General features: G+C 43.1%; 1 protein-coding gene across 18 annotated transcripts in view; it reads right to left on the bottom strand.

Moving 5' to 3' along the window:
* Positions 1-22,160, bottom strand: part of KIAA1217 (KIAA1217 ortholog) — a 549,474-nt gene that overhangs the window by 35,091 nt on the left and 492,223 nt on the right. For 15 of the 18 annotated variants that reach the window (XM_075922523.1, XM_075922529.1, XM_075922524.1 and 12 more), the window contains 3 exons: positions 17,948-18,052; positions 17,368-17,417; positions 6,184-6,353 (listed from right to left, as the gene is read on the bottom strand). In XM_075922523.1, coding sequence (XP_075778638.1) covers positions 6,184-6,353; positions 17,368-17,417; positions 17,948-18,052 — 325 coding nt within the window. The remainder of the gene's footprint in view (positions 1-6,183; positions 6,354-17,367; positions 17,418-17,947; positions 18,053-22,160) is intronic. The other 3 variants (XM_006115296.3, XM_006115308.3, XM_075922522.1) reach the window with 1 other exon arrangement.

The raw sequence follows: 22,160 nt of genomic DNA, 5'->3' as shown, positions 1-22,160 counted from the left end.
GTACTTTGTAATGCTTGAGTCCTTGATTTTTTTAAATAGAGCTCTTTGGATTATAACCCCTTGGCTTTATTTCTTTATAATTTAGTGTTGCAGGCAGAGGTGTGGTGAAGGGAATGGCTAGTGGGGATGAGTTAACAGACTCAAAGGATCCTCTTCCGACTCTCACAGTTCAAGAGACTGCTGAGGCCTTTTGGCTAGCTGGGATGCTCCTCTCTGCCAGCATGTGGGTCCAAGAGGACCAGCCAGGTGTCAGCCGCTGAACTGCTGCTGCTGCCATTACACTTGGCTCTTGCTGGAGAATCTCTGCTGCTAGCAGGGCTGCCCATCCCCCAAAGGGTGCTTATTTTCTAATCTGTTATAACTCACCATGTATTTGAGCACTTTGTGCAAGCCAAGTCCAGGAGAACTGCTGCCGCACGGTCTTTGGAGCCTTTGGAGCCACATACGATGCCCACAGCCTTCTACTGAAATAGCCCCTGATCTACCCCAGCGACATCTGTGTCAGGAGTATATTTTAGCACATCAGCTCCAAAAATGAAAGGCTCATCCACAAATAGGATTTGGCTACAGTGTGGGACTTTCATGTATTTTAATTATCTAATTAGAGTAGCTTGTTGCCAGGCACAGATTTCACACAGTTTTGCCGCCTTTATATCACAGTTAAAAGCATATTTGAATAATTCAATTTTATACTTCTGATACTATTTTAGTGAGTGCCGTGCCCCACTACGACAACACTACTATCACTGAACTTTATTCGCGGGACTCGTTTCCCTGCACGTATTGAAGGAAAACACCCCTCCCACACCCACACACTGTAGCTTAGTAATGTTTTTCTTTTTAAATTGGATGCATTAAAGAAACTGACTAAAGTCAGGCATGGGGATGGGGGAAAGAGCTCACAACATACAAATGAGCCAACAATGTTTCATATTGCAATGAACAAGTTAGCCTGCCATAATCTAAAGTGCTTTTTAGACCTGTTCTATATATGTTCTAATTATTGTCAGTGCCACTATTCTAGGAGAGCAGAGTGAACTACTCTATGTAATTGTCTGCTTGTTTATTGTTCGAGTCATTGAAACAACAAATACAATAGGATCTAGGCTGCAGTCACAGCTCATTTCCTGGCATTGATGATAGAAATCCTTTTGTTCCTCTTACACTGAACTATTATTAAAATAGTTATAACTACTTGCAAAATAGAGCCTAATTGTTAGGGGTACTGAACAGCTGTCTTGGACATCTACTGGAGCTGAAGTTGTTGAGCAACTCTGAAAAAAATCAGTCCCTTAGTAGCAGAAGATAATGCAGGAGTAGGAAAAATTTCTGACCTTAATAAACCTTTGATATATACACTAGCATTTCAATAATTGTAGTTAATTCCTAATCAGTGGGCAGACACAGCCCTATCCTCAGTTTGCATGTGGCTACACTTGCTGCTAAACCAGCTTCTGAATCAATGGCTCACAGTCATTGTTAGCTTTGGATAGTTCTACCGCCATAGACAAGGCGCCTCAGCTTCTCCTGACTTGCTCTCCTTAGCCTGCTCTCACTCAAGTCAGTACCTGGACCATCACCGTCCATTAAGTCTGTCAGACTGGTTGCAGTCCCTTGGCTGTTTTCTTAAAGACAGCTGTTGCCACCTCACTATTGTGACTTTTCTGCTCCTTTTGCTTCTCTGCACTCTCTTTTTACAGCAGCAGGCCTTGTTCCCTCTGTTGTTGCAGCTGGGGTGGGTGCATGCCTCCATGAATGGCAGCTCTAGCAGCTGCCTGGGGTTGTGGTCAAGCAGTTTGCTTGTAAATTAGACAGACTCTCCTCACCTCCAACCTACCTATATTTGTAGACCCCATTACATGAGGCTGAAGTGAATTAATGGGTCCTTTTTATCTCCACTCTCTAGGATTCCAATATGTTAATTAACGGTACCCTGAAGACTAGATTTGGAGTTGATGGTGTACCATTTTTTGTAATTGTTAGAAGCACTGCATCTGTCCCTAAGTCAACATGTCAATTTTTGTGCTGGTCAGATGGGAAGCTCTTGGGAACAGGACCTGTCTTTTTGTTTTGCGTTTGCACAGTGCCTAACACAGTGAGGTCCTAGCTCATGACTAGATACTCCTGGTAATACAAATAAATACTATTTTTTCTAATTTTCAGAAGCAGTTCTTTTTCTGTAGCTATGTGAAATACTTGCACAAATAAAAGAAGAAAATAACTGATAATACAGCACAAACAGTGACACTGACAAAACACAAAGTGTTGTCAAATGTATGAACTAAACAAACAGGAGAAAAAGACTTTTTCCTTTGATGTCTTTCCAGGCAGAAGTGTGATTTGTAAACAGAGGGTGTTAAACCATTATCTGCCTAAAAAACTGTTAGCTCTGTTTAAAGAAAATGAAAGGGGGAGGTGGGGAGGAGAGAGAATCATGCATTCTATGAACTTAAGATCAGCACATATTATAGTACAATAAAACTCCAATAGTCCAGCATCCAATTGTCCGGCACTCCCTGTCACATTACTGGATTTTAAGGGGATCAGACAGGTCACTGCTGCACCCGTGGGGGGGGGGGGGTTTGTCCCAAAAGTTGGTACTAATGGGGCCATGTGAGGTGTCGAATGATAGCTTATGCTTTATTGATTCTGTATATGCTATTCATGTATTCGTATGATATATGTGTGTGGAGTTATAAATATGTGCTCCGTGTTGATGCTGGAAAATTCTCTGTTTGAGGCAGAGCAATGTGCTAGGAATGTTCGTTCAATGTCTATGCTAATTAGCAAGAATCCAGAGACAATAGATCTCTAAGTGCCCGAGACACACCTGAGGAAAGTCTGGATACCTGCAAGCCAGCCAGAATAATGGTTGCTGACTTGGGACACAAGAATAGGTCATTGGACCATGTGACATGCAGTGACCTGCTCTGGCTAGGAAGATGCCTGGGGAGGTATTTAAATGCCATATGGCACCCTCCATCTTGTCTTCAGTTCAGCTCCTGATCCCAGATGCAGCCTTGCAGGGAACGACGAGCCAGAAAGAACTGTGGACCCATCCTGACATAGGATGTACACCAAAGACTTTTCAGATAGCAGTTGTAACATCTCTGCTAAGAGCCTGCAATGAGAACTTGGTGATTCAATGCATGTAATGTATTTTCTTTAACAACCTTACTCTCACGCTTTTCTTTCCTTTAGTAATAAACCGTTAGATTATAGGTTCTAAAGGATTGGCTCAGCGTGATCTTGTGGGTAAGATCCAGAGTGTAAATTGACCTGGGAACTGTGGCTGGTTTCTTGGGACCGGAAGAACCCATTTGGGATAGGGGAGAACCCCTCACCTCTGTGTTAGGCCCGGGTCTGACTGGGGCACAGGAAGAGCTGAGGTGTCAGAGGGGTTTTGCTTGTGAGGTTTCAGGCTGGCCAGATTGGCAGCTGAATCGCTTGTTGTGACTGGTTTATGGCCTGTTTGGGAAGGTCCCCAGTCTGGGGCTGTAAGGAGCCCTGAGTCTGAACAATTCGCCCTGAGCGGACGCCCTCAGCTGTGCCCAGACCCGGTCCGGTCCATCACACTCCCGATAGTCTGGCATCAAAATGGCAAGAGCCTAGTGCAGGGGTGGCCAACCCGAGGTTCCTGACGGAAAAAAATTGCGGCTCCTGACAGAATCGGGATGGAACCCGGAACCCAGAACCGCTAAGGTCAGCCGCTCTCATGGCCGGGCCACTGTGAGTCGCATGTGTGCTCACGGCCCATGCTGTTCCACTCACGGCCCCCAGTGCACTACATCATACCCTGCACGTGCATGCTGGGTTGCACACAGCGTCCCAGCCTGCACGTGCTAGCAGCCAGCTGTTGAGTGCAGGCAGCTGCTTCGGGACCCAGACATAAGGTTGGGAGGAAGAGATGCCTGGCTCTGGAGAAGGGGAAGGGGATCCGGGGGGGAGGGAGGGCGATGGCCCCGGGACCCAAGCATAAGGTTGGGGAGGAGGAGGATTGGCTTACAGCAGGGAGGGGAGGTGTTTGGCTCTGGGAAAGGGAACAGGAGGGGAGGGGGATTGGGTTGTGCACAGCGTCCCGGCCAGCTCATGCTCAGAGCTGGCTGCTCAGCACACATGACCCAGCACCTGGAGGGAGACGCTCAGCTGTAGTGGCGGCACCGGGACCCGAGAATTAGGTTAGAGTTGGGGGGAGGAGGATTGGTTTGGGAGTATGCCCTCTTATACTATCTCCTGATAATCTGGCATATCCGATAATCCGGCACCACCTACGTCCCAAAGGTGCCGGATTATCGGAAGTCTACTGTAATTTTTTAAATAATCTATGTGAATAATCACCTCAAACACACGATCTCCCAGTGCCTACTGGAGTGACCCTCAAGAGAAATGCAGAGGGCATCATCACTGAAATAAATGGAGGAGGGAACTGCTGTCATAAGTGGCTGCAGACCCTTAGAAACCTTTCTCAGAAGCTGTCCTGGATGATACATTTATGCTAGAATAATGCAACTTTACTTGCTGGGAGAGAGATTGAAGGGTAGTACAACTTCCAGGTGGGTATACAAGATAGGTTGATACCAAGATATAGGTGGGCAATGCTATTAATAAATACGTTAATGTGCACTTGTATTCCAGAGATTTATTCAAGCCTAAATGAAAGAGGTAGTACATGGATACAGCAGCACACACAAAATCACCTGCCTGATCTTGTCTACTCCTCTACAGCATCTGAACAAATGAATGAAGAGGAGATCTTCTATCCTAGGGATATACTCTTCATTCTTATTAATCTAAACCTGTCCCCTCCTCAGCTGGTATTCCCCAAACCACACCTCCTGACTAGGGAAGAGGGCAAAAGGCCCGTGTATTCCAATCTATGCTAACAGCATTCTGTTCCATAATAAACCAGAATTGCAAAAGGTTTTAGGTCATTTTCAAAGCATGGTGTCCTGCATGTCAGAATGTTAGTTGGCTGCTTCTCTATCCAGATTGACTTGAAAGAATAAATTTTACATTTCCAGTGACGGCGCATTTATTTATGTATATCTCTATCACCTCTCTCTATATACACACCACATTTGATATTCAGTCTGCAGTTGGGCAAAGGACTGAAGAATTGTAAACATTTCCCCATAGTGTTTTGGATAAGCAGTATATGTATTTACATACTGTATAATGAGTGGTCGAGTCTACATGGGCATTTTATAGTGCTGCAACTTTCTGGCTTAGGGATGGGAAAAAAACACCCCCCACTGGGTACCGCAAGTTACAGAGCTGTAAAGCACCAGCATGAAACAGGCCAAGGCACCATGCTCCCAGCGCTGTTAGCTACTCCCCTCACATAGGTGATTTACACAGAGCACTGGGAGAGCCGTGCCGTGGCCACACGTTCAATTTAAAACTGCCGTGACTGTGCTTAAACTGTTAAGTGTAAAGCCAGTGTGTGTGTCAGATAGCCTGGTAGGACTTCTGAACTGAAATCTGCAGTGATCAGTCACATTTGAGAATCTCTTTCAAATTCTCTCTCATCATCTCTGAAGAGCTGACGCTGTGCAGGTCATGAAAGCATTGGTAAAATACAGACATCACTACAACAGAAACAGTTTTCTCAGCTTCTACTACATTAGTCTTTTTCTTTTCATCCTAGAGGAGGTTGCCTACTTCTTCTTGTGTCTAAAAATCAAAGGCCCTAAAAATTGCACAGCTCTTTCACAGACCCAAAATTATTATATGGCTTCCTCATATCTGAAGTGTTCATTCAGGATGATGAAAACTATTATACTATATAAGATTTTTGGGGCAGAGACTGTATCTTCATACCTGTTTATGTATGGCATGATAGCTACCTGGAGACTTTTGGCATTACGGTACTATAAATATTGAACTAATAACTTATCTAACAATAATAAGCAGGAAGTTATTTTTCTGGCTCTAACCAATTACTCTAAAGTGAGATTCTTTTCTTTATGGAATGTGAAAGGTGCATACATCGTAACAGTTTGGACATGTGTCTTTGTGCCTTTTGATTTTCCTTTTTCTCTATAGCCGTAGTACATCAAACAACACACATAGAAGCAACAGAAGAAAGAAAAGGCAAAAGGCAAAATGCCTTACACTAATCAAGAGGAAAAGGCTTTCAGAACCGGAATGTGGGCTTATGCAAATGAAGTGATGTAACCATACCTGTAACTGCCTCATCTGACGCAGCTGCAGCCGCAGGTCTGAGACGTTGCATCTCATATCATGTAGGCAGACTTGCATTGCTGGGGAGCCTGCAGGTGCAAGGTGACTATTGATGGTAGCGGAGTCAGTAGTTGCTAATGAATTCTTTCCACCAGACATGTGAGCAGCTCCTGCAAGTAATGCCAGCAAAACTCTTCAGTTCACGGAAAGAGAAGGTCCACCCACATTTTCCTCCCCACTGTGAGCGCAGCCAATTCAGCTTGTATCTTAAACGGATGAAGACATTCAGACTTCAGTGCTCATTATCTATCAAATGACTGATTTCCTCAACCAATACACAACTTTGTAGTGAGACAGCTAAGGGCCTGTATGTAATGCAACTTCCACCACATCCACGGAACTGTTCCCCCTGACTGGTTACCACATGGGTCCATTTTGCTGACCATCCACTGGACTGTTCCCTGCCCTATAGAGGTGTGCTGGATCCAGGTTTGGAGATAGCTATGCCCTAACTGGGTCCTCCCAACATGGCTAAAATAGGGGAAGGGGAAGGCAGGTCATTCGTCCAGTTTAAAGGCAGATAGACCATTTTAACACAATTTAATTTTGTTCTTTGTCTGCTACGGAAGTCAAACTGGACATGGTTTTGTGTAGTATCTCAACTGGGCAAAGCCATTTTGAAGAGCTTGCTGCTCTACTCCCCAGCATGACCATGTGAGGTCAGGCTGCCAGGGAGGAGGCAGTATGCACTTCAAAATGGCATCCTTCATGAAGCACGAACTTGCGGACACCATGCACTCAAGGTCATATTGATGGGGGTGGGCCCACACAATTGCTGGAGGTATCAGAGTGACCAGCACTCCAGGGATGTGGTGATGCTCACCCTACATAGGGGTCATCTGAGACTGACTTGATCAGCACACACAAAAATCCTGCACTCCCTGTTTGTTTACTGATTAATGTGGAAAAGTGATGTGTGGAAAACAAGCACAGGAAAATATCCTAGTTTCATGTTCCTAGTTGGCAACTCCACAGGCTGATTCTTAAAAAGTATAAAAAGAGTAATCACTATATTCCCCAAACAGAAATCCAACAGTGGCAAAACTAGGGTGACCATATATATATCCCTATGCCAAACATGGGACATCAATGGGGTGAGGGCCTGCTGGCGCTTGGGGCTTTTGCCTAAAGTGTGTGTGTGGGGGTGGGGAGGGGAGGCTGCTGGTGCTCGAGGCTTTTGCCGAAAGTGTGTGTGTGTGGGGGGGGGGGGGAAATCTGCTGGCGCTTGGAACTTCAGCCCTGAAGGGGGGGCATTCAGGGCTCCAGCCCCAGAGGAGGGATGGTGGAGGAACCACTGGCTCTTAGGCGCTTGGAGCTCCAGCCCCATGGGGGGAGGAAGGAGCCGCCAGTGCTTGGGGCTCCTATGGCTGAAGCGTTGAGTGTCGGCATCTCCCAACCCACCGTGCCCACTGCAGGGATGACGTTCAGCCCTGCAGCATGTAGGGTGGCAAGGGGAAGGGAGCTGCTGGTGCTTGGGGCTTAAGCCACTAAAGCACTGAGTGCTGGCACCTCCTCCCTCCCTCACCCTAGGCACAACAGACACAATCTGACTGTATGCTGCCTCCACTAATCTGCCCATCCCCTCATCTTCAATTGCCATCCGTACACAGACTGCATTTAAAACCAGTGCTGGTTGTACAGGACTCTACACATAATTTTTAAAGTAAACACAAAAATCTCTGAAACTATATTCTTAACAAAAGAAGCATCACAGTGAGGCCAATTCTTTTTATACACATAGTCGTTTTCTTTTTGTAATTCAATCAAATGCAAGATCAGCAGCTAGTATTCACATTTTGGCATTTCTCACTTTTAAATTGTCTTTTTAGTATGATCTCTTCCCCTGGAATAGGCAGAGTGAGAGACTAAGCCGGCCCTGCCTCATTTTCTGAATAACTCCACAGGATTATGTTGTCTTGCACTGTTGCACACCCCATGGTAACAATGGCAAGTCAGTCCCCTGTGCACAGAGTAAGAGGACAGTATGTCTCCAGGTTTCCTGTCTGTTATACATCTGATAGTTGCATTCCTCCTTTCAACCCCCTCCTCCACTCTCAGGAAAAACCTACAGCCTGCATAAATTGAAAGCTACTTGGCAAGGAAGGTAAGAATTCTTTCTGAGCACAGTAGCTTAGGTTACTATTTGCTTCACCCATGCCCCGCATCATGACATGTTTGATTAAACCAAACTAAAGCTAGAATTACAAGCTTTTCTTTGCGGGTTAAGAGTAAATCCTCAATGTAGCGAAGGACACTATGCACCCCACACTCCCTGCATGAAAATGAACCCTGAGGATTATTTGTACGCCAATCATCAATTGCTCTAATAAACTTGGAAAGCATACAAAGATATAGCCCAGCCCACTGCAAACATGTTGTTCCTCAAGCAACAGGTGTACGTGCCTTATCATATTACTTCCTCAAATTCTTCCCATACGAAAGGTGTTTGAAACAAGATGAACCGTCCCTTTTCTGATGTGTCTTTGTTTTCATTTAAAAGGAGGCTAGAGGGCTTGTAAAAATCATGTTTATTTAAATATGCAAAATGAGAAAACAAAGCAGCAACCCTATCCACAAAAGCACATACATAATGGACTGCACCCACTCAATTCACTGCTGTACTGTACCATGGACTTCTTGATACATGAACAAAAGGCTATTCTAACCCATTGCTTGGAGCTGTAATGCTATACCTTAATTCAACACACTCCAGTTAGATCTTAAATGACACCATCTTCATTTCACTGCTGAGCAAGCTACTGCACATTTTTGCTCCACTTCAGTATAATTCAATACTCTCTTGCCTTCCAAGAAGCTCTTTTACCAAATGCAGCGCTCAAGAAATAAGCAGCCTTTGTGTTTATTGCTATCCTGTGCACATTTCACACTGCAGTCTAATATGCATCAATACTTATCTATGCATCTGCCAATATGTATGATGCAGCTTTCTTTGTAAGGAAATGCCTCACTTTCTCCATCCACTATCTATAACTGTTTTGCATACTTTTAAGAAGAAAATTAACTTCACTGACAATACAGATAGGATCCTCAAAAGGTCACTAACTGTTAGCCACAATTCTGGGCTTTTTATTTTTTTAAAGTCTACTGCCTGAGGTAATCTTTTAATTCCTTGTAATTAGCTCCCACAGTTCAGTCATCAAACCAGTGATGAGATGGGCAGGTGCATGCCTCATACCCATAAGCTCTCCTGTAAATCTAGCCCCCAACCAGTACATATGCCTCCCACACTTGTTTGTCCTCCTTGTAACTGGAGCTGGGTTGTGATCAATTTCCCTAAAGGACAAGAGCCCAGCCACTACTGCCCAACCTAATCTCGCTCTCTTCCTGCCACTTGGCTGCCATTTCCTCTCGCAGGTAGGTCCTCTTTATTCTGGCATGCCACCCCAGTCACTGCCAGGAGCCTGCACTTCTCGCTTGTTAGCCATGGTACCCATTGCTTTCTCAAGCACTATGGGAAGGCACAAGGAATGTGAAATGTTAGTAGAGGGCAGGCTCTTGGCTAGTGTGGGAGTGCCTTGGAGAACAGTAGTTGACTTCCACAGACTGATATTTCATCAAAAAGGAAGAAAAAGGCAGCTGAGTGAGAAGAGGGTTGGTATGGGGAGTGTAGCGTCTCTCTGGAAGGAGGCCCAGGCCTTAGCCTGGTGATTAGAAGGCCTGTCAGGTGGAGATACAGAAGACAAATATCTTTAGCTGTGGACTGTTATTGTGCAGAGCTTCTTGCTTGAGCTATGTAAGGAGGAAAAGACATTTTATACTTTGCACTCCTAGAGCATTTTGCATTGAAACATATCCAAGTATTTTACAAAAGTCAGTGAACGAAGCTGACTAGTGATCCCATTTTTAAACAGAGGCACAGAGAGGTGAACTCCCTGTAACATGTTTAGGACCAGAGAGGTAGGCTGTGTCTGAGCACAGAATAAGATCCAGACTTTCTAACTCATAGTCCATTGCTATAGTCCCAAGACCATCGTTCTCTTTCCATTTTACTATTCTTCAGAACATTTTTTTTTTCTATCCCAGCTGCTAAAGAAGGTTCGGACTTGATCCAGACTAGACAAAAGAGAAAGATAAGGCCAAATACAGATTTCTGAAACCAGCTTGCCCATCCCCTCATTAGAAATAGCCTCTTATAGTCTAATATCACAGTCATTTAAATATCAGAAAAACTGGACTAGAGTCCACCAAACAAAATAAGAAAATTCAAAGTTTAGAGCTACAACTTCACCACTAACAAGCTCCAACTTTTCCCCTAACCCAGATTCTGAAGGGTCTCTAAAGAGCAAATCATCCTATATATCATCTTACTTTGCCTGAGACAACCAGGGTGCATTGAGGATCATGTCTCATTTGCAAGAGTAAACAGAGCTTGAAGCTTGGCATGGTCTACTTTCAGCAGGTCTATCCAACAGGGAGGACAATGTTTTTGGAGACATATCTCATTATATAGGAGATTCATAAAGGGCAGGATCTCCACTGCAGTGCAACAGTGACGGATTCAGACAAGTTCAAACAAACACCTTCTGTGCATTATGATCCCTTTCAGTAAATAACAACTTCTTGAAGTTCAGAAATATATTCTACCTCTTTTTAGGAAATTCTCAAGGCCCCCTTTCTCCCATCCTTCCAGGAAAAAGGCAAGAGGGAATGGGTCGCTGAGCTTCTTTGGCAAGCTGTGCTTTTTTCTATCCCAGCCACTTGAAGGGCATGTCTAGACTGAATCCCTCTGCCGGCAGAAGGATGCAGATTAGGCAGGGTGAAATTGCTAATGAAGTGGGGATTTAAATATCCCGTGCTTCATTAGTATAAAAATGGCTGCCGCTTTTTTCCAGCACGGAGCTTTGTCGGAGAAAAGCGGCAGTCTAGAGGCTGATCTATTGCTAAAGAAAGCCTTTTCCGATAGATCCTATATACCTCGTTTTACGAGGCACAAGGGATCTATCAGAAAAGGCTTTCTTTAGCAATAGATCAGCCTCTAGATTACCGCTTTTCTCCGACAAAGCTCCATGCAGGAAAAAAGCGGCAGCCATTTTTATGCTAATGAAGCACGAGATATTTAAATCCCTGCTTCATTAGCAAGTTCACCCTGCCTAATCTGCATCTTTCTGCTGGCAGAGGGGTGCAGTCTAGACATATCTGAAAAGAAAAATAGAAGTAAAAGAGTGAGGGTGGGTGGGTATCTATTGGTATATGTATATCTGGGAGAGAGATAAATCATCATAATGCTTCTAATATGCTTCATGCTTTAGTCACATACTGTTTACAAAGAACAGCTTCTAATTTCTCTTGGCTTTTGGGGGCTGACGTGGTTTGTAGGGACATAATTATGGGATTTCCATTCACGTCTGTGGGAGCTGCACAACTACATTTATGGAAGATCACTGCCTTTTGAATTCTTTTGTGAAGTTAATTATCATTTCTGTGATGTGTGTAACAGGATTATGTGAAAAAAACAAGAGTTGAGTATAAAGAAATAGACATTGATAAAAATAAACCTTGATATACAGCCTTCATGACTGTAACAGTCTTATTTGTTTAATATTTCAAGCTACAGGACCCAAAACGTTGACAAATTCAAAGGACACTGTCTGCAATTTTTTGGCTTATATGAAATACCATATTCAATATCACAATATTAAAGACCGGAAAGGTACATGTAGGTTTGAGTTTGTTTCCAGTCAGCCTTTCCCGTATTATTTCTGTCCGATCAAAGTCTCTTGTCATCAGCATACGTGATGTACAAAATAATGTTGCATGACATTTATGAGTCACTTTTTATCTTGCACAGCTGTTTCTTTGTTAAGGATGGGAAGCTATTCACATTTTTGCTTACCAGTGTTCTAGAAGGGATTGCTCAATCAATGTTCCTACATAGCTCTGTCTTAAAGTGGCATTTGAAATTACAAAAGATGATGGCCATGTATATTGTAATTAAGTGGAAGTGTATATTATAAGAGGCTATTGCCTAATGGCCAGATCTAATACACATCAGGGATAGGTCACAACCAAACGAGAATCAGCAAAACTGGTTTTGGAGGGTGAAGGTCTGCTGAAATTCAAATATGTTTGGAGAAAAATAAAGGCATTATTTAGCATTAGCTGACAAGCTTAGCATAGCTATAAAGGAAGTCGGAGCTCTAATTACTTACATGCCTCCTTGGAACATGTAACACTTTGAACAGAGGCAGTCCTGGGCTTGGTCAGACCAAAGATTATTCTATTACGTAAGGTTTCCATCTATAACCATGCTTTATAACACTAACTTAGCAGAGTTTCTTCTGTAGAGTGCATTTTACATACTCTTTTATTTAAGAACCTCCCTCCCCTTTATTACTACCCCATGCCGGTAAATCTGATTTTATTTCAGATAATAGAAACTGGAACTTGGGCTTAGGTAGCAGCCCTCACTTGTGGGTGACCCAGATAAATCTGAACTCTGACGGAGGGGCAGTCCTGCTGACAGCAATTCCAGGCCCCAGGTCAGAGCAATAAATGGGCTCTATCCCCGCCCCAGCAGGAGCCAGCCCCCAAGATAAACCCTGGAGCCTCCCTCCCCCGGACCAGAGGACACCCTGGCCAGCCACAGCCCCATCTCCAACCTGCCCAGAGGAGTTTCTCCTCTCACCATCTGCCTGCCTGGAGGACCCACAGGCTGCAAACAGCCTGTCCTGCACCTGCTCAGAAGAGTCTCACACCAGCTGCAGCTGCACTTTCCATACATTCCCTAGACCGAACCCAGAGCCCCCAAAACCTGCATAGGGCATATGAAAAGCATCAATGAAGAAACACTTTTCCCCAGAGCAGGTTGGGTATGGGGAAGGGAGGAGAGGCACAGCTGGAGCTGGTCTGGGAATCTGGGTAGGGGGAGAGGGAGGTTAAGGTTTCTCCTGACCCTGTAGCTGGCCTAGGAGTCCTCTGGCTGGGTGGGCTTTGGATGATTTTGTTAGATGTTTAAAAAAAGCCTCATCCACTTCTTCCACCTGGGTAGGTGGCCTATAGTAGACTCCTAGTATGACATCACCTTTGTTTTTAATCCCTTTTAGCCTAACCCAGAGACTCTCAACACTTCTGTCTTCTATGTCCATCTCCACCTCACTCCAAGTGTATGACAGGGCTTGTGATTTCCAACCCTGAACAGTGCTGCAAAAAGGTTCAAGTGAGTTAGTACAGGCACAAGGAGAGCCAGTAGACTTAAACGGTGCACGGTGCCATTACACCAACGCAATACAAAGGTGAGTAGATTTTATGTTTCCAGTTGTTATAAGTGCTGGGTTAATGTGCATGTACTATGGTATCAAAACCAGAAACCTTTCAAATTATTCACAATATATATTGGTAAATAGGAGAGGCACTAGGGACACATGGGAATGGGAACAGTATTGGCTGTCAGGAGAGATTCAGTCATAAGACAGATTTTTTATGCCATCTTGGGAACACCTCCCTACATAATAGTAAGAGAATAAATAATTCTTGCCATGGCTACCTAGTAAAGACATTGTGAAGGTTAATTAGTTATTGTTGGTACAGTGCTTTTATCTGACAAGATCTGATTGCAAAGTATTATCTATTTTTATCATGTAATGAAAATGAACTGGGAAAGAGGATAGAAATGTTACTAAATATGATCCTATTGCAGCTTCTTAGAAAGATAAGAGTATTTCTCACTAAGTTAACTGAAAGCATCGAACTGCCTTCTTTCTTTAGAAACTGTACTATTTTTATCCCAGATTACACTGTCCTACCTACTTAGGACCAGATCTTGATTTCAGTGGTGTTCCATGCATGTTCAGGGGTACAACTGGAGAGATCCAGTTCTAGCATCAGGCTCTTTAAATTGGTCACTGTTGTCAGGATGTGAAGAGGCAGGTAATTGGCTAATTGTGTAGTCGATACAAACAGTTGCTGTTACTACATTTAAAATGCAGAGCTGCAACGGGGACAGGTCCCAGACCCAGCGCAAGCTGGGACTGAGCCGGGCTTGCTTAGGGGGTCCCAGCTGGGGAAGCCAGGCTTGTCCACAGGGGGTCCAAGCAGGGAACCAGGAGCCCCCATGGATAGGGGCTGCTGCTGCAAAGCATTCCCTGTCTGCGGTGGCTGGGGTTGGCTGCAAACACAGGCTGCTCTTGCAGCAGCCCCTGGGATCCCCCCCCAGACAGGGGCTGCTCTGTGCTCGCAGCGAGCATGAGCTGGCTCACGCTGATAGAGGCAGCAACACATGGGGGAGATGGAGGCAGGTGGCCTGCGGCTCCTTCTTCTCCCCCCTTGATGCCTCTGATACAGAAGCAGCAAGCGGGGCTGGGGGGAGAGTGTGAGTAGGCTTAAGCTTATAGGGTAGCTGATTACTTGACTGCTGACTTACATCCCTACTCTGTTGCATATATTCAATATTTTTCTATTAGCCATGTTCAAATCTGACATCACACTTCTGTTTCTCTAAAATTGCATTCTTGGAGGTGAATTAACATCTCCACTGGGATGGATAGTGATTGGTATAAAAGATTTGTGAATAAAACTGTCAGGTTGGCAAACTGTATTTTATGTCAGAACAGATTCCTCTTATCAGAAACAGTGGGGCTAGCAAGCACAGAACTGCATCTGCTTGCATTCAATGCACAGCAACAGAAACACACTGAGGCCCAAGAGACAACAAATTAATAAATGCTGCCGAAGGCTGCCATAGCAACTGATACGTCTGCAAATAATTTAAAGTACTGCAGTTGCATGGGTGCTTATGTTAGGTGATGTGTTCTTTTGTAACATCCTTATCTTACCCCTAGAAAATGCCCAATACAGTTACTCCAAATATGACCTAATCCTCACATATGCTGAGTAATTTCAAATCTTATTGGCGTCATACGGACTGATGACTATCCAACACATCTTAGGAGAAAGCCAATAGTTAGTAACAGATCAATGAGTCTGAAAAATGCTATCTTGCTGACTGCCATGTTTCTTAGCTTCATTATATCTATAGTAGTGTTTCTCAACCTTTTTTTATAAAGTACCCCTTTAATAAAAAAGTACCCCCAGTACATACAGTTTTCAGACACACACATTGTTTTTCTACCTTTGCAACATATTTGTTTCAACAACTTAATTGTAGACAGGCGGGCGATGAAATTTTTGGGTGTAAAAAGTATAAAAAATAATAAAACACACTAAAACTTAAAACAAAAATTCAGTTCTCTCCAAATTTCAGTTGTGTTGATGTACTCCTCAGACTTCTCTCAAGTACCCCTACGGGTACTCTTACCACTGGTTGAGAAACACCGATCTGTAGTACCTTATTGTGAAGCAACCCTAACAGAAAGATCTCATAGAATTTAATAGAGGTGAAATCTACAGGGCTCTTTAGAAATTTACCATGGATCTGTAAAGAGTGACTAAAATCTATAAAATTTACTTTAGAAATATACCTTGTCTGTACAGCTGGTTTGTTTGCTATAAATACCAACAAAAATCATTCTACATCAGAGCTAGAATTATCTATTCAATTCTACAGGATTGTTTAAACACCTTACAGAAAAGTTTTAATTTTCTTTTATATGGGACATTTTCACAATGGATAAAACCCCTTTTTTTCCCTTATTGACTGACAATTTGGATAGGTAAAAAGGTATTTAATAATATTTTTAAACATCTTGATAGAAATGTAGCCGTGTTAGTCTGGGGTAGTTGAAGCAAAATGCAGGACAATGTAGCACTTTAAAGACTAACAAGATGGTTTATTAGATGATGAGCTTTCGTGGGCCAGACCCACTTCCTCAGATCAAATAGTGGAAGAAAGTAGTCACAACCATATATACCAAAGGATACAATTAAAAAAAATGAACAAATATGAAAAGGACAAATCACATTGCAGAACAGAAGGGGGATGCGGGGGGGTGGGAAGGGGGAGGAAGGAAGGTAAGTGTCTGTGAATTGCTGATATTAAAGGTAGGGAGAGTGGGATGTTTGTGAGTTAATGGTATTACAGGTGATAATTGGGGAAACTGTCTTGGTAATGGGTGAGAAAGTTCAAAGACTTGTTAAGTCCTTGTTGGTAAGTGTCGAATTTTAACATGAATGACAGTTCAGAGGATTCCCTTTCAAGTGCAGATGTAAAAGGTCTTTGTAGCAGAATGCAGGTGGCTAAGTCATTTAGAGAGTGTCCTTTCTGGTTAAAGTGGCAAGAAACTGTTTTCTCTTTGTGATCTTGTCTGATATCTGTTTTGTGGGCATTAATCCTTTGGCGAAGTGTCTGAGATGTTTGTTAATACCAATGTTCCCTTTAATCCATTTAAGGATTTTTTCCACCCACGTGCAGAATAATTTTATGTGCACCAAGGCATGTGAGAATGTACACCAAATAAAAACACTAGCTGTGGGCATTCTTCTAATCAGCTGGGCAGCATTTTAATTGCCTCTAAGCAAATGCACAAGCACACACCTTACAGGGAACATTGCTCAACACCCTTTAGTAACAATGCAAGCAATGAGAGCCTGGTCTGCTCTGAAGCTGATTGTGGCACCACAGCGCTTCCTCACTGACTCTGTTGGCTGCTGCTCCTTGCTCTGCAGGAGCTGGTTTGCATACTCAAGCCCACATCATTGCATCAGCTACATTTGGGGCACATTTTCAAGTTTCCTTTGCAACTATAAGGGATAGAAGCCATGTTTTTAAAAATAATGTAAGCAAGATGCTAATATCCTCATATGACTCAGAGCTATAGTTACAGGCAAGTTCCTATGTCTTAATAGTGCCTTGCTTTAGGCTTGAGAGAAGACCCAGCAGAGCACGTGATCATATTCTTTATATCGACAGTCTGATGTTAGTGCTATGGGATTTTAGTATCTCACATAAGAAGACCTTGTCTAGGGTGGAGTTTGTGAAGATACCACTATTTTTCCACCATACCAGCACAGATTGAGGATATGAATAATAGGAGATATGCATAGGTAGTGAAATTCATCCCTTTTCAAAGAACCAGCACAAGGCTTGCCTCTGACACTGTAGTTACAGTTGCACTGGCATTCCTGTAAGATAAGATGTTAATATCTACAAGGCTCTGAGTTACAAGGAAGATTTGTGTATTGTGTACATTTAAAAAAGAATAGCCTTACCTGCACTGTCAATGGTGCTCTTACTGGACATGGTTTTCGTCATCTTCCCACTAAAGAAAGAAAAGAGAAAAAAAGTCAGCCTTAAAATTTCCAATGTTTTTTGCAAATAGATCTTTGAGAAACTATCAAGGATTAGCTGTACTGTAGATTTGCAGTGAAGATTATCATCAATTAATAAAAATTACCTTGTCAACCATACACACTGGGGAGTTTTTGTTGTTTTTGTCAAGTGGTTTTTTTTTTATTTAAATTGCTGTTGGATAAGTGGATTTGTTTTGTTTTGTTTTTCAAAATAAATTTTTAAATACAGATTAAGCAAAGGGGTACATTTCCAGCAATAAGCATAAAGATTTAGCTGTATTATTCCTATTAACTTCAACAAGAACAATGTAGTTAAATCTCCATTCATTGGCTGGAATACTTTTCCCACTCTGCCTAACAATCCAGCTCTTCTCAAGAGTGATAAAGAAAATCAATCTTCATTCAATCTTCTGTTATTACATTAGAAGTTTAATTTTGTAAATTGATCATTAACAATAATTACAGAGAAACAGATTTAATGAATTCTTTTTTTTTTTACCTAGAAGCATCTTTGCTATTACTTGTATTTGGCCCTTTTAAAAGCGCAGACTGAACAAGACCAGTTAAACTGGCAATCTGTTTCTCCATGGCTTGCATCCTCTCTCTGTAAGACAAGAGAATTGTTTGTTAAAGCCACATAGATTTGCTTTCAGACTCATTTTTCTAGATGAATTATCACCACAGGATTGGAAAGATGTTTCTGCAGGGCTCATGAGTATCAATTTGCATACACCTTGTTAAAAAGGCAGGCCACATCCTGGTGTTAGACAAAGTGTCATATGATAACAAGCAGACAATACAGAGACATCTGCCTGGGATAAAAAACAGATGATAAAAAGTATAGATTTAATATAGTGATCTCACAAAAAAGGCACTTAGCTCGTCAGCTAATACCTCCTGGAAACTATTGAAAATCATCTTCTCCAGAAAAAAATCTGCTGCTATACATATATTTCTTGGCTTTTTTTTTTTACACTTCTGCTGGGACTAGAGTTTCACCTGAGTATAAGGATTATAGGATGAAGGATTTCAAGTTCCTTGTTGTTAGTATTTTAACTGTGCCCCAAACGTGAATCTTTGCTTCAGAAGCATTTCATCTTCCCCAGATACCTGCTTCCCACTCAAAATCACAATCCTTTGCATTTGACATCACAGCTGTCAGCTATAGAAATTATTGTAATGTCACAACCACAGGCATAGGATTTCAAGCGCAGCAAGAAGACATTAAAATAAAAAGATCCTATGGTCATTCAAATGCCCCAAGTAATTTCATAAAACATGTAGAAAAGAAATAGCAAACCACTATAGTACATATGGGCTATTGTCAATGCTTTCAGTGAGGTGTCAGTGTGGATAGAGAAGAAGGAAATTCACAAAAAATTGTAGACCTATATTTGCATGTATAGTTAACATGAATGTACATACAAAGCAGATAAATGCCCATGCATTCAGCTCAAAAGGTTCCAAAGTAGCCATTTGTACACACTGTCACTTGGCTTTCACATGTCATCATGGTAACTGCCTGTCTGTAGACACATAATAGTGTAGGGCCTCGATAGTTTACATGTATGTAAAATATGGCATGACACTATATTTTTATCTTTATTTCTCTAGAGAAATCCAACTAATGTCATTCCAGCACATGCGAAGAATCATCCAAACCCCAAGATGATCAGTAACAAACTCTCTCAAAAGATGAGAGCCTGATAGAGCTGTGAGTAGCTGTGGGAGATTATGCATCTCTGAAGCACCCAGAAGATACCAAGGAAACAGGCCACCAGAAACATCTGTGATAGATAAGATCCTCACTGAAAACAGACACAAAGAAGGAGAGGGCTCAGTCAGCTGGCAACAAAGGATAAACTCTGGTGTGTCTGTTCATTGCTTTAACACCCCTTCATTTTCAGGCAGAACAGGCACGTTAAGAGCCCCCTAAAACATTAATGAATCTGATCACATTTATTTTAAACTAAGAAACATGTAGGGTTGCCAGGTGTCCGGTTTTTGCCTGGACAGTTCGGTATTCGGGTCCCCCAACCAGTAAAAAAACCAGAAAATACCAGACATGTGAAATGTCCGGTATTTCCTGTTTTCCTCGGACTGAAGCCCAGTAGGGACAGTTTTCCCCTGCCGCATCTGGAGCGGGGGAGTGAGGGGCCATTTAAAGCCCCCCCCTTTTTGCTCAATTTCCCTCCCCCCCCTTTTTTTTTTGCTCAACCAAGTTTGCCATGTTTGGGATTTTTGTTGAAAGCATCTGGCAAGCCTAGAAACATGCTGTGTCATTTTTGTTCCCACCATTATTGATCTCAGAACTAAGAAAAGTGCTTTGGACTACAGTAAACTTTGAAACCTTCTAGGGGAACAAAGAGCAAGCACTACACGTCTGAGGTAAAAATAATCTAACAAACTTTAATGCAGTGTTTGTAACACTTAATTATGGAAGCAGTTATTTGGGTTATCACCAAAAAGTTTTCTGGATCCAAGACTAAACTGGAGGAGACTATTTGCTTCATGAATGTATAAATAACACTGTTTTTCCATCTCACACTTGAAAGTCTGGAAACAATTTTATTGTTCAAATTAAATTATGGCAATACAAAACGGATAATGAAAGTTTAGGATATTTTTGTGAGAGAAGAGGTAGGCTGAGAAGTAGAAGATGATGAGGAATCAAGCTGTGGAATCAAACCAATAGCCCATGTTATTTGTCACATGGTCAGAACGTTAAGGATGCTAAAGAATGCTTCATACGGCCCAGAATTCTTTATTTTGCAAAAGATGTGGCAGCATTTTTTTTAAAATTGTTTCGTCCTTAAGTCCATGTATGTATTATGACCATCTCAGCCAAAAAATATCAAAAGTTAGTGCTTAAAATTAAGCATCTAAACCCATATTTTGTCAACACGATAAAACTAGCATGATGTTAAGAAAACTCCCACTGAAGTCAATGAATGCTACTGGACCTTTGAAGATCAGAACTGCTATTATTATGATGGTGAATATAAAGTGTCCATGTTTGATAATTTTGCCTGTAATCATTCAATTCTCTGAATAAAAGTTTGCCATCAGACTCTGTCACAGGACGGTACATGAACATTAACAGATCAGATGATCTATCAGGCCCAGTGTTGCCTGTGACTATAAAACCAGCTCTGTCTGGAGAAGAAGAACATAACTTAGTATCCTTTCCCCTCCTTTCTCCGACAGAGGGACTGTGCTGGCAAGCTTTCCTCCCTAAGTCAGAGGGGGGCTAGAAATAATTTGCTGCTGAGACTCCAGTGGCAGGTTGGGATGAAAAAAAAACCAGGAAAGAAGGGGAAAAGAATGTGCTGAACAGGAGCAGGAAAGAGAAGAATGTGCTGCCACAACCTTCCCGGGGAGCCCTCCAAATGCCTTCACGTGAAGAAAGAATGTGCTCTCATCACCCTATGTCCCAAGATTAGCCTCCATCTCCCCCGCAGTGAGAGCCAGGGGAGGGCTGCTTGTTTGCATTGTTACCACAGCAACTCTACAGTCCAAGTGTAAAAAGGACATCACTTGCATTGTTCGGTACAATTTTCATAGGAACACGGGAAAGTCAGTTGTTGTGTGAGGAAAAGGGCAGATCAAAGCCTGAACACACCCGCTGTTCTAACAGCTTTCTTAGGCATACTTGGCACCTCCTGCACAAGCAGCATGATGCCTCAGCAGAGCTAAGTTTTGCTGGAGAAATTTCCCAGTTTTATTCTTCAGGCAGGTAGTTTCCTAAGTCTCCTCCTTAGCCAGCTGTTCAGAAAATAAGACTGTCACAGCCTAACCCAGGGGTAGGCAAAGGGGCCTCCATGGGCCAGATCTGGGCTGCCAAGTGGGTTGATCCAGCCTGTGGAGGCCCTGCTGCTCCCCTACCCCCAGGCCAATTAGGGCCTCAGGGCAGGGGAAGTGCACAAAGTTTCCTCCACCCTGCCAGGAGCATGTAGCACTTTGAAGTGCCATGTGCTCCTCGCAGGGTGGGAGGAGACATCAAGTGCTCCCCCGCCCCGAGCCCTGATTGGTCTGGGAGTGGGGGGAATGCGCAAAGCTTCCTCCGCCCTGCTCCCACCCTGAGAGGAGCACGCGGCACTTAAAAAGTACCGCATGCTCCTTGCAAGGCAGAAGAAACTTCGTGCACTCCCCTGCCTCCAAACTCTGATTGGCCTGTGGGTGGAGAAGCATGTGATGGCACTTCCTGCCCTGCCAGGGGCATGGCTGCTTAGTGGGAAGGAGGGGCAAAGGGGCTCCCCAGCCCCAGACCAATCACGGTCTGTGGCCCAGAAGCATCCTGGCCCCGCCCCTTCCATTTTAAGCCCCACTCCTTTGAGGATGGCCCAGGGCTACTTCAAACATTTTTGAAGTGGCTGCCAGCCAAAAATTATTGCCCATCTCCCCTTCTGAGAGCAGCACAGCAAAACCTAAACCTTGTCCTGGAACCCAGTCGCTGATCCTTCTGAGTCTTCAGAGTTTATAATTAGATTTATTTCTTGTGATTCAGTTGAACTTTGCATGGAACAAATTGTCTCCTCTATTGCAGGTACTTGTACTGGCTGGGGGGACATTTTGTGCTGGGCACTACACTCAGCCAGAATTCTATCCTTTTCTCACTAGGACATATCCAAACATTACTTGTATGTTCCTCTCCTTTCCTGGAGGTGCTGCCTCATGTCTGGTAAAGGAACAAAACAGAAATTCAATCATGT

The sequence above is a fragment of the Pelodiscus sinensis genome, chromosome 2, assembly GCF_049634645.1.
Source record: "Pelodiscus sinensis isolate JC-2024 chromosome 2, ASM4963464v1, whole genome shotgun sequence".
Lineage (NCBI taxonomy): Eukaryota > Metazoa > Chordata > Testudines > Trionychidae > Pelodiscus > Pelodiscus sinensis.
Note: the sequence above shows the minus strand (reverse complement) of the source record. Positions and strands in the feature narration are given on the sequence as shown.